Consider the following 16,414-nt stretch of genomic DNA (forward strand, 5'->3'; position numbering starts at 1 on the left):
TAGCAAAGCATTATGCAACTATTTTAATATACTTGTATAAATGTAATTAGATCAGGATGAGCTGCATTTTCCTTTCCTCAGGGAGTTACGTACAGTATCTTGATTGGAATAGGAGACAGATTTAACCTGATTGAATCATTAAACGGAAATATAAGACAATGAACATTAGCCACTTAGCTCATTTCATAAATTCTAATAATTAAAACTGTATGTGCAATAATAATGGCTATTCCAGATATCTTAAGTAAAGAAAAATGCACCGTTGATAAGTTGTGGCATAGGCATAATAAAAACATGTAGTTAATGGAGGATCTATGTAATAAGAGTGACCACATAGAACCTGCATTTGGAAATATATAAATACATTCCCCAACAGAATTTCACTACATCACAATTCATTAAGAAAATTGGAAATAACTGACAAGATAGGCACAAAATGGATTTTCATGCTGCTGGGATGAATTATGGCTCCCAGCAATTAACGGTTTTAGTCATATTAAGCAGATAAATAATGCTATCTGACATTACAGTATTTCACATTACACTAAAATTTTGTAGCATTTGCTCATAATATGACTTGAAATATGTTACCTAGGAAAAAAAAATGTTCTCTCTGGAACAGTCAAACCCCATTAGAAACCTTAGGCTTGAAAAATCACAGTGTTAACAGTTATATCCCCTAGCAAAGGTTTGCTTTCCTTAAATAGTGTTAAATTTAAACCCAGAAGCTCTAGTCTCTTTAGGAGTTACTCTTCCTTAGTGCATTGAGCTTGAAAGGAGAATTTAGTGCAGAAAATGTACTATGCATTACCGAATGTTGGTAAGTGAAACACTATAAAGAGCTGTAGAAAGGATAGCCCTTAGAGTGAAATGACATCCATGGTAACTCATGTTCTCTAAATAATGTTTTTATATTTTGCTTTATAAAAAGTTCTTAATATGACCCCATTACAATGACAATGGTTGATAATTTGATTATTTTAAGTCTCATTTTAATTGTCAGTTTGTCTTTTTCAAAGCTGGGCATAGCGAAATCTATTTGAGTATCATTATTGTTGTTAAAAAAAAAAAAAAAAAAAAGCCAAAACTAAAATATCATGGGTCTAAATTTCCAGTTCCTGCTTGCATGAATAGCTCCTGATTTCAGCAGTGTTACTCATGTAAGTATAGTTTTATACTGGAAAATTCTCAGTGTGTTGCAAGCATTAATGAATTGAGATCTAACAGGGGACCATGATTTTTCTCTCATTTGACACTAATTCTGTTCCAAATTCATTGAGTAGCATGGAAGAAAATGTGATTGCCTGTCAAAGCAAAGATGCAGTTTTTTGTTGGGACAGAATGCAGTGGATTTGGAAGTGTCATGTTTAGCTGAAGGCAGCAATGTTTAGTGTCTCAGCACCCAACTCCCACTGAATTTCAACGAGAGTTAGCAAACAACCTTCCCTTGGGATCCAATGAAAATCCTTGGCTTAGTATCCAGTGTGAGCTGCATTTCACTTGCAGGAAGCGAGCTTTGTTCTGAGGTCTTTTAAGGTATTGTTTCCTGAAACAGCAGAAGATAATCTAATTGCAGAGAGAACATGGCAATTCTGTTCCTAAAGTATAAAACTGTCAAATGTTAGTATGAAAGGAATAATCAAAACAAAACTCAAGATTACATTAAGATTATTGAATACAGTAAATCTTTACAAATCCAAATAGTAAACTAAACAGAGAATGTTCTGCATGTGCCAAGATACAATTTTATTGCTTCTCAGATAACAGTGCATTTAAGCATTACTTTGACTTGAGGGTATTGGAAGAGCAAAAGCAGTTTGCTTATGGCTTATGACGTTTGTCCTATTGTATGTTAGTGGAGGAGGTAGGGACTTTTAGAAGACATTGCTGGCAATGTCATAAGAAGTGCACACCAAAAGCTTAATAATTGCGCTAGCAAGAAGATGTAATCTCTCCCAGACGCTGTGATCTAGAGTTTAGATTATCTTCAATTGAAAGAAGTAAAATACTTAAACATAGTTCTTATGTGACCTTATAAAAACGACACTGTTTATGGAGGTCACAGTTCTGCATTGTCTCATGGTGATTTTCCTAAATTTGTTTCTTAAATGCCAGAAGTACATCATAATCACAAAGCCACAAAGCTCTTCTCTCTGAATGGCTCTGTGATTGCCCGTGTATGATGCTGTACAGGAAATCTTCAAGGCACCCTGAAGTGAAGTGTCTTCTGGACTTTCACCTGCTGCCCGTAACACCCCAGGGATCAAATCTACTAGTATTAGTGTTCTGGACAGATTCTAGTGACAGCGATAGCAACTGGATACGTTGGACTTCTTTCTAGTTTTTTTTTTTTGTTTGGTTTGGGGTTTTTTTGCGGGGGGGATGAAGCAAAGCAGGAAAAAACAGTCGGTGCCATATGACCAGCTGCTGTTTCTAGACAACCAGCCAGCCTACAGGAGCTGCCAACGATCCAGTGCTTTTGGAACTTCTGACTTTAAAGGTTTGGTTCTGCTTTCACAGCATCTCTTTATGCTAGCCTGTATTAGTGTTATTGCACCTTCATAGTATCAAAAAGAAAGTAATGGTTTTATTGTGCTTATTTTAAAACCAGTACATGTAAAAACAACCAAACTTTTCTAGGTTGTGTGTATATATATATATATATATATATATATATATAAAATACATGTAACAGCTCACATTATACAGTAAAAAACAAAACAAAACAAAAAACACCTGTGTGGAAAAAGGAAAGCTTACCCTTTCCTTTGGAAAGAAAGCTGTCTCCACACAGTTGCTTCAATAACACATACTTATATACATACAAAACCTGAACTTTAGCCATATGAATCTGTCCCCCTATGTGGCATGGAAGACAGAAGGCTCAGAGGGGTGATATGTCTCATTCTTTCTCCATCACAGAACTGCTGCCATTCACACTATGTGAATAAGAGTATGGCTTGGGTAAAGTGCGAAAAGCATGAGATAAATTATGCTCCATGTGGCATAATTTCTCCCATGAAACAGCATAACAGCCCACAAACAATTGTACATTATTCTGTTGTTTGAAGGAGCAGCTGTCACTATGAACTCTACACTCCTCACTAAGGAATGCCGGCACAGGCTGTCGGGCCACACGTGCTGTCTCTGCATTGTGATGGGGTCACAGAGGAGGGCCAGTTGTACATGTTGCACTTAAAACTATGAGCCACAGGGCTGCTGGATACCTTCTTCAGAACCTCTGGCCCAAACTGAGAAAGAAAAATGCAGTGTGGAGAAAAAGGCTGTGGATCTTGTTGTATCAAGTCTTTATATAAGCGGGTGAAACTATAATTCTCAATTGTTATATGATGTTAAAGAAAGAGGACTAAACAACTTAATCTGTTTAAACATTAAGTTTCTTTCTAATCCTAGCTGTATTTCACTATGATAAAATGGGTATTTGAAGAAAATATTTCACTACTAAAGAGCCTCAGAATTACATTTTAGAAGTGCACTTCCCAGTTCAGGCTCTAATCTATTAAGGAAAGTTACCTTCCCTTCCTCTTCCCCCCCCCTCCCCCAAAAAAAAGAATTGTAGTAATAAGATATAGTGTTTAACAGTGTGAAAAGAGTACAAGGCTATTTCTACAGTTTCTGAGGTCATAAGCTGGTATGTTAAAAATATATTGATACAAGTCAATCAGTTGTGAGGGTATCCCTTGTCCATTCCAAAAGAGGGGATGAACATGGTGACTTCAGTAATGTGGAGAAAAGGTCTGTGGCATACTGCTTTGTACACTGTATCATAGTTCATCGTGGTTTCTTGTGAGGTCCTCCCCATAATTAGTAGCTTGACTGCCAACAAACATATTCCAGTTGTCTAGAACCTCCTCTTTTGTTAGCTTTTGATCCTGGTGGGAGGAAAACAAAACTGCTGTAAGAACATTTTCAAGGCTACATAAAAGACACACCAGCACAGACTTATAAGAGACATAACAAATAGAAAATTCTTCAAAGGGGCAGGCTGCAGATTCAGGAATCACTGTAGCTGTCATGATGAATGAAATTTGGACTCCAGCAGAAGTCAGAAGCCCCACTGGCTTCATTTGGGTTTAACTGTTCATTAAAAGTGCTTTGCAATTAACTCACTGCCAAACAGAATATATGAGTTATCTGGTATGCAGTTTTGCCTATGGTTTTGTTTTGCCTTTCTAATTGTGAAAATGAAAATCCTCTGGTGTCTTTTGTTGAAGATGGTTGCTTATGCTGGCAAATTTAAGTCTCTCTGCGTAAGGTCGTTTTAGTTTTTCAGGCTCCAACTTTGCTCATATTACAATTCCGAAGATCACATCTGGGATTTGCTGAACCATTAATCTCCCATCTTAGAGGGAGCAGATGTACTGGACCAGTCTTTAAAACAAAGATGTTTGTGTTTGATGATATAAATTGGGACTTTTTACTACCTCCAACTTAATGTGTATCTGATTTTTCTCTTGCAGTCTAAATTAACATATAAAGATCCATGACCCCTCTTAAAAGAAGAAAGAATATTTTTTACTATGCTAAAACTTGAAAGTGTATGAAGATAAAGAATTTGTTTTCTAACCTAAGGAAAGCCAATGGGACTTCTACCGCTGGTAACAGACTGCATTTTACCAATTGTACTTTGTAACCATACCAACTAAAAACTGCATTGATACATTAAGGCTCTAGCACTTACAGCCTTTAAAATTCCATTTAAAGTGTACTAATAAGAAAAGTCATTAGGAATCATTGCTTGCTAGTTGATATTATGCAAAAGAAACCAATTAAATATTTAATCTAACATCTTTTTTAAATATACCAAAGCACTAAGTACCTTGTCTACATCTGATTCATAGACTAAGTGTCTGGCTTCAGCTAGTGCATGATCATAGTCTTGTGGGAGAATCCAGTGTCGAATCTCCTCTTTGTCCATCTTTCCATCCTTGTTGAGGTCACGAAAATCGGAAAACTGTTCGCGCTCTGTAATCACCCAGTCAGGCTCCAGTCCACCCTCTTCATTTGCAAACATATCAGCTGGATAGGAAATAAAGGTCTCACTTAAGTCATATGTAGTTTGCAAATTATGCAAAACTAAAGACATTTATACAATGTTCCTCGGAGGAAGACTAAACTTTCATTCTTTGCACAGAGTTTCTTTGTACAGAAAATAAAACAAGGGGTGTAAATGGAGTAGCTGTGCATATCTTCTCTTCAGGCCTATTTCTTCATTGCAGGTGGTTCTGTCCATTCTTAAATTACCCTTACATCATAACAATGCACTGCTGGTGAAGCTAATCTCAATACACAGGAGAGGTGAACCAGTTCAAAAGCCTTTATTCACTGAATTTCAGAGTGAAAAAAGTTGTTTAAGGATCTTTTCTTAAATAGCAATCATGAGTTTTAGTGCTGGGCTCAGATGTACGGGGAGAAAGAAGCTTAGCTATTTTATCTTGTCCCTGCCAGCAAATGTCTTTGTGAATGAGATCAGGCTCTAGCCAGAAGAGTGGTAAAGGGAATAAAAGGCACAGGGGAAATTTAAGAAAACAAAAATCTGATAAATGGAACTTGAATGTGTTTGTCCTGCTTTTAGAGGGGCCTATGTAAGAGAAATCCATCTTAGTAGATGATTCCTTTCTAACCACGCAGTGCTGCAGCATGCTCCAGTAGAAGGTATTCTATACAAGGAAAGACTTGAAAAAGTTGTTATACATCAGCAGTGCATTCTGCGTATGAGAAACACACAGTGCACTTGGCACAGTTTGTGACCCTGGGCTATGGTACTATTTGTGACATAGGATGCACAGACTGTGTATGTGAGCTGCTCTGTACATCAGTCATGTGCTGTATTTCAAAAGCATCAGTAGGAAAATGCAGTAGTGACAGCTGTTGTCTGTGTAACAAATTAAATGGGTTGGGGGAGTGGCAGTGATTATTAAGAGCAGGTATTGATTTGATACCTGTTCTTTACAGCATAGGCCTTACATAGTAGTGGTAGGAAAAATCCCTCCAGAAGCATAAGTTTATTCACTTTATCCTTCTGATCTGCCGATCAACTGCTTCCTACTCACCAGGGCTGCTTATCCCTCAAACCTGCCATTTTCTATTAAAATTAAAGTCTGCTCTGTGGATGCCACCCCTATCCTTTGTGGGTTTAGTTTTCAAGGACGTGCCACGGAAAAGTGCACCCCACATGGACAGTGTTAGGGCCAGAGGCTGTGGGTATCTATAGGAGGCGTAGGTGCTGGTCTCAACCCGAGGAACCACCTCCCCCCACCCTGCAGCAGGAGCACATGCACTAACTAGGCTGAAGCTTTCTGTTGGCTGAACTGCCTACAACCTCCCTGAAACACACTGTACCTGCTTATGCACAGTGAGAATTTAGTTCTTTCTGCTTAAAAGGTGTAACACGACTGGGAATATTTTGGTTCTTTGCTTTTGCAAAATTGACCAAATTTTGTGATAATCAAAACAGGAGAAAGGAAGGAGGAGGGAGGAATCGTTCTACAACCCTCAGCAGATTTCCCCATCAAAGACTTGATCTAGAGGCTGCACTTTTTGAACTTTTATTGTTTCTTATAAAATACCAAAGAAGAGTTTAGGTTTTCTGTGTGCTTGTTTTTTAACCCTAGTTTGACAGAAAATAAAAAATATTACCTCTGAATAAGGGAAGTAGAAATATTTTAAGCACCGTTTTTCCTCAACTCATAAAGAAAACTTCAGAAAACACATTCACTTTTTTTGTTTTTTAAAGTGTGAATTATATTGTTTATCTGAAACAACTGACATGTCCTGTCAATTTGATTTTTATCATCCTTGCCAATGTGGGGTGATTGTGACTAGAACATTCTATGCTCCTATCTATAGGAGACAAGAAAAAACAGCATTCACATGGTAACAAATGTTGACAATTACCTTATAATTATATGTAGGTAATGTCACTGAATGAACTGAAATTACTGTGGAAATTATGCTGCTCTGTTATTTCAGTCATAAATGAATAGCACTCGCATTCTGAGGCTAAATATAATTTACAAGGAATAGAAACCCCCTGCCATTAATTAACATGTGTATATTGTTCCTGATTATATGTGAAATGATCTTTATAGCACCACTAGAAACAGAAAGATTCATTTGAGTTTGCTCTAATGCTTTCCTGGTGCTACTTTCTTGATTAAAACCCCATCAAAGTGGGTACAGTGGGAGAAGTTAGCTTGTGATATCAACATTCAAAATGGAAAAATGTATTACATACTGCTGATCTCTAGTCATGTTGCCATTTTGTCCTCATAGGTCTAAGTGCAAGAGAGCTGCTAACTGCCCAGTGTGATGGAAGTTAGAGCAAATTAACTCTGATCTGATGTTGATGCTTCCCATTCTGTTCTCTTTCTGTCGCTGGAGTAATGCACAACTAACTTTCACGCACTTCACAACTTCTTCTGAGAACCTTAAATCTTAGTGTTACTTTTACATAGTTCATTTTTAATGCAACTTTTTGTATTTCTAAAAGAAACATAATGGCCTTGCCACATAAAAACAAGCATTTTTTTTAGTTATTAATTGAACCAGGAAAATAACTAGTAGAAAAAGGCATCTTTCTTCTTTTTTTTTTTTTTTAATGCAGACCTGTTGCAAGGTGTGATTCTTCATGTTTTGCCAGGCATGCTTCTCAGCTATTTTGCATAGCCAAGCACTCTTCAGACTTGAGTAAAGATTAATTCACTTTATGATCCTCCTGCATTTCTGAACAATGCTTTCAAAAGCTGTAAAACTAGTCAAATATTCAGAGAAACTGGGAAAGGCCCATTTCTGATATCACAATTCCCTACAAATTTTATGGTCTAGTTTCAAAGCATGGAAGTACTAAATCATTTCAAAAAAATCTGTGCTATCTTCTGTAATCTGTTTTTTGGAAATAGCAGCACTATTTTAGCATGGTCTGCCTGTCAAAAACAGCCATAGGTAGCCTCCTGCCATGGAAAATACCATTCCAGACCCTCTTAGTTAGCCAGGTTGTAAGTGAATAAGAGGAGGATCTTAGGCTGGAAAATGCTAGGAATCTTTTCCTGTTGCTGTTGCTATCTGCCTAAAATTAAATTAGACTTTTTTGGTTGGTTGGTTGAAAATAGGTGAACCGGAGCACACACATCTTTGGGTTGTAAATACTGATCCAGATTTGAGAAAAGACAGACAAATTGACTGGAGATTTAACAAGAAACAAACCTCAACACTTACCAATGTACTCATCTTGATCCACAAAACCATCCTCATTTTTGTCTATGTCCTCTAAGGTTTCCTGAAAAACAGTTTTGCATTGAAGTAGTCAAGAGAGAACTGAGAATTCTGACTACTCTCCTCACTGACCATTTCACATTTGAGGCCTGCCCTCCCCTTGTACACAGAGAAACTTATTCTCGCTGATTCCAGTGCAATCGTTGTTTGTACAAGGAATATACAAATCTCCTTTCATGCTGAAGAAATTCCCTGCACGTGAATGAACTGGACAGCATGCCAAAGTTTTCATTTAGGGCAGATATAAGCTTACCTCACACTTATATGCATGTCAGTATACCCTTCCTTTTATTTTGGTTTAAGTCCATGGTAGGACTGTTTCTGATTCCATTTAGGAGCAGCCTAAGTGCATTTAACAAGTCTTTCCTGTACTGAAAGCTCTAAATCAAGTGAATTTCATGAAAGGCATCCCTTTCTGTTTGCCAGTTGGCTACTGGTGTGTGTGTGTCTTTCTAAACTCTGCACGGAAAGGTTAGAGAAGCATTTCAATGCTCATGTGAAAAGTAAAAGCAGAAAGAATGTCATTGTTTTGGTCTGCTTACTAAGACAACAATGTCTTTCATATGCTCAAACTCCTCCGGGTGAAGAAAGGCAGTGAATTCTTCGTGAGTGGCAGCTAAGTCTCCATCCAGATCTGCAGTTTTGAACCGTCTTTCATCTCTGGGCAGCATTTTTTTAAAACTGTGCTGATCAGTTGCATCTTGGAATTCTTCTGGATTTTCTGCAAATTAATCAGACAATCTTGAAACTATGTTCCTTCTGAAATATACTACTGCAATGAAGCCCCCTAGTTTGCTAACACATACTCAGTAGGGTCTAGAAATACAAAGGCTTATTGCCAGAATAGCTGCTCTGTTAAAATGGAACTTCTCTTCCCTGTTAAGTTTTAAATTTGGGGTCAAGAAATTGGTTTGATTTTAAGGCAACTTAGTAGTATAGGTAAGTGGCCAAACAAGCCTTCTATTGGAATCCAGGATGATGGATTTTACAATATAGTATATTATCTTTCATAAAATTTTTTTAATCTGCTTTTGTAAGGTCTGTTTAGGCAGTGTCTGGGGTAGATTTCATTCACAGAAGGTTTATTCTTTTTAGGAATCAGTATGATCTGCGCAATCTTTCGGTTTCAAAAAGCAAGCAAACCAAAGACTGGTTTCAGAAGCTGGCAGACTGACTGAAATTACCTAACTACTATGCCTCTGTTATGGGGAACCTAACAATTATTTTTATGTTTAAAACAATGAGATTTTTCAGGGTGTTCAGTGGCATGACAGGAATGGTATTTGATACAAATTTTAAAATAGGATCACTAAACTGACTTCAAACATGAAAAATATTCATATTATAACAATTTCTCAATTCATATTTTAGGAAACAGAGAGATTTGAAACAATCTAGGCTAGGAATCACTGGTGGGAATTTTAAGTGCGTGTTAACACAAGATCACAATGTGGTAGCTGTTCTCCAAATCTTGAGGATTACACAGAGCAAAGACACAGTACTGAAAAGGGCTCCGAGGGATACTGCTATAGGTATGTGTGTCAAAAAAATTCCTTTCATAAATGTAATAAGCTCTATTTTAATCTAATATAGACTTTGTCCTTATTACTGCTGTTGGAAGCTTGCTCCAGAAACTGCCCCTATGATAGCTAGAAACAGTCTTCCCATTTCCAGTATAAATGTAATCATGGTCAGTTAATACCCATTTGTTCTTCTGTCAGCAATGCCCTTTAGCTTAAATGATCTCTTCTCCTCTTCTCCCTTGATTAACTTATAAAAAGCAAAGGGAATATATATGAAAAAATAATATAATTTAGGTATATTTTTAAACAGATGTTTCTTTTGCCTGATTTGTTAAAGATTTTCATTTATGGTTGATCACAATCTGCAGCATTTCATTCTTCAAGAACTATTTTAATCACTAACTTTTCTATAGCTTAGACACAGCCTAAATTTTTAGCAACTAGACTCTTAAAATTTTGAGAGAATGCATTGAACAAATACTGGTTAATCATGCTATAAATATTTTTGAATTAAAGTAGTCTTTTTTAATGTTAAAAAATAATACCATATTTCTAAACTGGAGTAGGAAACTTCAGTTCAGCTTTGTCAGTACATCTGATAATCACTCTACAAAATCCTCTGTCTATGGGTGACCCATGTGGAAATGGCTGCAATGAACGACTAAGAAATGCTTTTGACCTCTGAGTGTCTATAAAATTTAATGCGATTTTCAAAGTCCTAAATATGACACCCAGCTCCTGCTGACTATAAGGTGTGATTTTGTGCCTTATAATCTCAGTCTTCTTTTAGCATGTAATCTGAAAATGTTGTCTTACCTAGATAATAGCCATATGTGGCTTGTTTGTATTCTTCCCAGGAGATTTTATTGTCCTTGTTTAGATCATAATCTTTCCAAACTTTGGCCACGTTTTCATAGATGTAGCGTTTCTGTACCCGTTTAATCCAGTTTTTCAATTCCTCTGTTGTGAGATAGCCATCTTTATTGTCATCTATTCTATCCACAATCTTCCTGTAAAAGGAGACAGGCATCTTTAAGAGCTGACAGAAAAACAAAGTGCATGCCAGTCCGGTTTTAGTAAGCTTTACAGGGACCTGATTTTTGTCTCATTGTTCTCCACAAAAACGCCATGCCCAAAACTTAGAAAGCTGTCCTGCTGGCTAAGGCTTTCTTGCATTATGCAGATTATCTTAAGAGATATTTCTCCATGCTTTATTTAATATTGCTATGAATAATTAAAATGGAACTTGCACAACCAAAATTAGTGAACAAACACATCAGACGATATATGATTCTGGATTTCTTAGACTGTATCTACTAACAAAGGAGGAAACCTGTGCAGTGTCCATAGGGAATTGTCATGCTGGGAGTAGGAGGCTAAACCTCATCTCAGACGAAAGCCTGTACTGCTGCTTGCCAGAGGCAATCAGGGCAAAACCTAGGATTTTGCAGACTCCTGCAGTTCCTTCTGTGGCCTTCCAGCAGACTGATGCCAGGTTGGAGTGAGCTATATTTCTGTGTAGTGCAGAGGATGTGTGCCATGTACAGCTTTCTCTTCCACTCCTGCCTCTTCGCTTCTTTCTGTTTCTTTTCTTTCTTTCCCAGAGAAGCAATGTTGCTTGTATTGCCAGGAATGGCCTTTATTCACTAATTCAATAGCTAGTCTGCAGCAGGCCTCCAGTCACTGTTGGCAACTTGGATCTAAGCCAGTACCCTGTGCAATCCTGCCTAGCCTCAAGTCCTCTTGAAATCGGCAGTCATTAAAGTATTGGGGGACTCCCAAGGAAGCCTCAACCTTTGACAAGTTCTGCATGTAGCTGCAGATAAAACTGACCTGAACAACTGTGCAAAAAATGCAACTCACTAGCGTTTAGGTTCTCTGCAATAAATCTATAAAGGGACGCCTGCAGTTGCTAAATGCCACTAGTTTCAATTTTGAGTTTGTAAAACTGGCTTCTGTTCCAGCTACAGTGGTAGACCCACTGATAAACCCTTTATCTAAAATAAGAGTGCAGTTTGAATCCCACAGCTTGTAGGTAAACTTGTCTTAGTATTACTATATTTTGGGCACTGGCCTGTGGGAAACGATGCACTCTGCTCCTGGGACCGGGGTAATTAGCACAACTCCCCTGCACACAGCCAGAGTGGCTTCAGTTACAGCAGCAGTTTTAACCCTTGAATCACTGCTTGTGAGGCTACAGGAGTGATCTGTAGTTGCAGGGCACCTAGCAGTTCAGTGACTACCAGTGGCCACCTCAAGGTACCTGAATGACCAGCTGCTCAGTCACCAGCCCTGTGGTCTAGCTATGCATCATTTGTAAGATGGGGTAAAAACAGCAGTTCACTCGTCTAAATCCTGACTTGGCAATTAACAGCTGAGCTGCCCTAAACCTCCAGGCAGCCAAAGGATATAATGAAAAGGTCTGCTCTTTTAACTTTTTCATGCAATGCAACATCTTGGTTCCCCACAAAGAAACTGGCATTGGCCGATGGGAACTCCTCAACTAGTAAAGCAATGTCCTTTCCTGAGCCTCAATTATGAAAGCAGTAAGTACAGAATCAAATACCAGCAGCAGATTCTGCTGAACTTGCAACAATCTTGTGTTAGTCTGATAGTATCAGATCTGTAGCATACGCCATTTACTGTAAATCAGAGCTAAATGGATAGGTGTTTCAAATCTGGCTGCAGAATTCTTAATGAAGGTATTTCTGAGCCAGGGGGAAAAAAAAGAGTTACTGAATTCCCTCTCTGAGGTAGGAAAGTATGAGTTAACTGACTGGGAAACTCTTTTCCCTTCTGTATAAATCTCAAGGGGACTTGACTGCCAAGAGTCCCTTTCACTGCACAATGGACTGTATTTATCAATGGATTTGCCCTACAATGAATTTGACTTAATTGGTTTAGCTGATATTTTCGTCTATTGTTAAATGTAGTAAGTTAAATGCAATAAATGATTCTGCTAGCAGTTTGTTGTTAATTTTAACACTTCCCTCATACTCTGGAACTGGGAAGGTGAGGATGTGTGCTGCGCGCAGGCAGCACTGTTTACCAGGATGTTTCATGCTTTGTTCTTTCCACCTGTACTCGTTTTTATAGCTCTATTGCATCCATGCACATTCTGCTTCCCCATCAAAGATGGGGGACAAATGTCTTGTCTACTGGCTCCTAAAGGTGGGGTGAGAAGCTATTGTATGTACTGTGGGCTTCGCTTTTTATACTGATAATTACCTATAAAATGTCTCAGGATCATTCTAAGTTTTGTAGTGGAGCTAATGGACACTGTTAAGTCTGAAAAGTCTTAGTGCCTTCATTTTAAATGGTTAATTCTTGAATACAGCAAAAATTCAAGCAGCACATAACAGACACAAAATGCCAGGTCATACTCAGTAAGTTATGTGCCCAAGTATGTAACACCTGCAACCTTTCTCCCTTTAACTTCTGTGGGATTACACTCAGCATTAGTTTTCCACTTTCTAACAAAGAAGCTAGAGGCCACATGCAAGAGGTACATACAGCCTGCCATTAGATAAAACAAAGTTGGGGCAGGGAAATCATTGCTACAAAGTGGCTGAAAGAGGAAGGTTTCCCCTCTGTACTTGATGCCCGAGAACAACTGCATGTGGCTAAACTCTGACCTTTGTCTTTATAAATAACAGAAACCTTTATATTGTGAGGATTTGTAATCATCCTTTATGTTCTCTGAAAATGACAGGCCTGCCACAAATGATGGGGAGAACATTCACAGGACTGCAGCCCTGCTCCCCTTCTTCTTAACGGCTGTCCCTGCTCCCTCAGTGCAGTCATTGGATGCTGCACTGGGACTAACTCCAACTTCTGCAAAGCCAGGTGAGTTGTGGTACTTCGCATAGCTTGGAAATATGTGAGTCTCCCCTTATCAAGTGATCCAGTGTGGGAGGAAAGGGAGAAGGGATGCTCCTGTCATTGGATCAGTCACAAGGGCAGGTGTACTCCCATGTCATGACATGACTGTGGGCTGGTATGTGCCACTGTCTCAAACTGGATCATACTGCACAGCTGTTCCATCACTGAGGCTGCGGGTAGTTGAGTTTGCAGGGTTTTTCTGTGTACTGGCTGCTTCCTTTTTGCTTGATGGAGGGAGATGAGAGTAGCTTTGCATTACTGCTGTCTAGCCCTGGTATTCCACAGCATGACTGATATGCTGTCACCCTTCTTAGGCAAGTTTAAATGACTTACAAAAGCAGCAGCATGCAATGTAGTTAGAGCAGCAGACTATACATTTTCTCGCAGAAACATCTCCCAGAAACTGTTTAAAAATAGCTGTTCATTAAACCTGTCCTCCTAAAAGCCACTCATATGCTGATAAGTGACACAATTTATAACCCTCACTGCAGAGAGGTCCCTGTAACAAAACTGTTTTCCATTTTCTTACAGTACCTGATTATTAAACCATAATAAAAAGAAAGTGAAATGTTTTAAAAGCCACTCCTCCACCTCCCAGTACAGTATGTGAAATCAGAAGGTTTGGAGATGCTGAAAGTTATGAAATACACTCTAGAGCACAGCCAAGGCACCCCAGAGACCACACCTCTGATGTTCTGCTGCACAATGCTCACCCTGCAATGGGGGCTTCGGTCCTTACACGGAGACTTCAGTCATCTCTGTTTAAAGGTTATTGACTGTGGCAGTGGCTTAATATGCCTGTGTCACCTCTCCATGGTGCACAAGTTGAGATCACTAAAACTCTTCCCCCCTTGCTGAGTTAGTTTAAGAGTAAAACAACTTCTTTGTTAAATCATAACCCCAACTGAAATACCTATACTGGTGTAAATTTAAAAGTAGACCTGACATAAGAGTGAGCCCAGTTTCTGGGCTCAGGCATGCCCGTGTTATTGATATACTTTATAAGAATCCAAGGCATGATACATGTTGAGAACATGATTTTTGCTCCTGTCTTGAAATAAGGTGGGCTAAATTGCTCATTTCTGATATCCCCTTTATCTGTTTACCTGCTGAGATACAGGTAAATAACAGTGACAGCTTCCAGAAAGATCAAGAGGTCAGTCTCTGAGACAAGCCTAGATGCTGTGCTAAGAGCTTACAAGGGAACTAGGCAGAACATATGATAAGTACCACTCTCTACAGAAGGAAAAGCAAAGCTAGTCTTAATGAGAGCATATAAACTTTTAAAACTATTTTCTCTTTAAATACATAAGAGGATCTTTCTTCAATTACTGTTAAACCTAGTTCTAATTAGCCATCTCACTTCTTGTAAAAGAAGCTGTAAAGGAGGGAGAAGTGGTAAGAGAAGGCAACTGTTTCATGGACTGTTCTCAATGTAAAGAGCAGTAGGGAAGTAAGATCAACAGTATGAGAGAGTGGGCAAAGATGTCACGAGTAGAAAGGCAATGGGAAGATGGCTTAAAGTGGACTTGTAAATAGGAGCTGTAACCAGGCAAAGAGAAGAAATGATTTAAACTTGATTCAAACTAATATGGTCCAGGCAGGTGACTCGGGAGGTAAGGAGCATGTATGGAGCAGCAAAGCACTCCAGCGATGGGTGGGCTCTGTCTGACACCTGGCACAGCACTGCACACAGCAGCTCCCTCCCGGGGCACTGCGCTGTGGGACCACAGAAAGCAGGAGAGAAAAACACAGAAGTGAGAAAGAGCAGCTTGTTGCTTGTTTGCAAAGTCAGCCGGGTGGTGGAAAGCGGCGTACCTGAACACCTACCACTTGCTAGACAGGGCCCTTCCAGGGTGCCCGCGCTGCGGCTGAGCGCGCGTTTCATGGCCCTGGGGGGGGAGTGCGCGGGCCTCCCGGGCCCCCGTGCTGTAGCGGGGCAGGCCGTGCCCAGCGCCGCCGCCGCCGCCCCGCCAGGGCCGGGCGAGAAGCCCGCCCGAGCCGCCCGCAGGCGGCCGCGGCGCTGCCCAGCCCCCGGCCCCGGCCCTCCCCCGCCACGTTAGCGCGGGCCGCGGCGCTCACCCCAGCCTCTCCCTGCTCTCCTCCGGGCTGAGCTGGTCGAAGCTGCGCGCCTCCTCCTTGCCCAGGAAGGCCTCGTGGTCGTACTGGAAGCCGGGCCGGTCCTCGTGCTGCTGCGGGGCGCCGGGCCGCGCCCGCTCCTGCCGCGCCATCGGCTTGCCCCGCGCGCCCGCCGCCAGCAGCAGCAGCAGCAGCAGCGGCAGCAGCAGCGGCGGCGGCAGCGCCGGGCGCCCCGCCGGCCCGCCGCCCATGCCTCGCGCCCTCCGCGCACCCAGGGTCTCGCAGCGGGACGGCGCCGGCCGGCACCCCACCTCCAGCAGGCAGCGACTGAGGCCGGGGCCGCTCATCGCACCCGCCCCGGCGGGCGCGCCGCCTCCGCTGCTGGCCCCGCTGGCGCTGGGGCCGCGGCCGCGCTCCCGCTCGCGGCCCCACTCCTCCCCCGGCCAGTCACGGAGGCGGACGCAGGCGGACGCGTCCGGTCCCCGCTGTTACGGCGCTCGCTATTGGGCAGCGGCCGCCCTGCCCGGCCCGCCACGTCGGCAACGCGGCGCGGGGTGCCCGGCCGCCCGGCGGCCCCCCACGGCCGCGGCGAGCAGGCGCGCAGCGCCTAACGGTCCCCAACGGCCGCGGGGTGC

General features: G+C 41.1%; 1 protein-coding gene across 1 annotated transcript; it reads right to left on the minus strand.

Moving 5' to 3' along the window:
* Nucleotides 1-1,720: 1,720 nt before the first annotated feature.
* Nucleotides 1,721-16,130, minus strand: RCN1 (reticulocalbin 1). Its single transcript, XM_067296204.1, has 6 exons — nucleotides 15,783-16,130; nucleotides 10,635-10,828; nucleotides 8,838-9,016; nucleotides 8,239-8,299; nucleotides 4,841-5,040; nucleotides 1,721-3,893 (listed from the first exon to the last, which is right to left on the minus strand). The coding sequence occupies exons 1-6, from the start codon at nucleotides 16,124-16,126 to the stop codon at nucleotides 3,786-3,788; spliced, it is 1,086 nt and encodes a 361-aa protein (XP_067152305.1). The 5' UTR covers nucleotides 16,127-16,130; the 3' UTR covers nucleotides 1,721-3,785.
* Nucleotides 16,131-16,414: the final 284 nt, after the last annotated feature.

The sequence above is a fragment of the Apteryx mantelli genome, chromosome 4 (assembly GCF_036417845.1).
Source record: "Apteryx mantelli isolate bAptMan1 chromosome 4, bAptMan1.hap1, whole genome shotgun sequence".
Lineage (NCBI taxonomy): Eukaryota > Metazoa > Chordata > Aves > Apterygiformes > Apterygidae > Apteryx > Apteryx mantelli.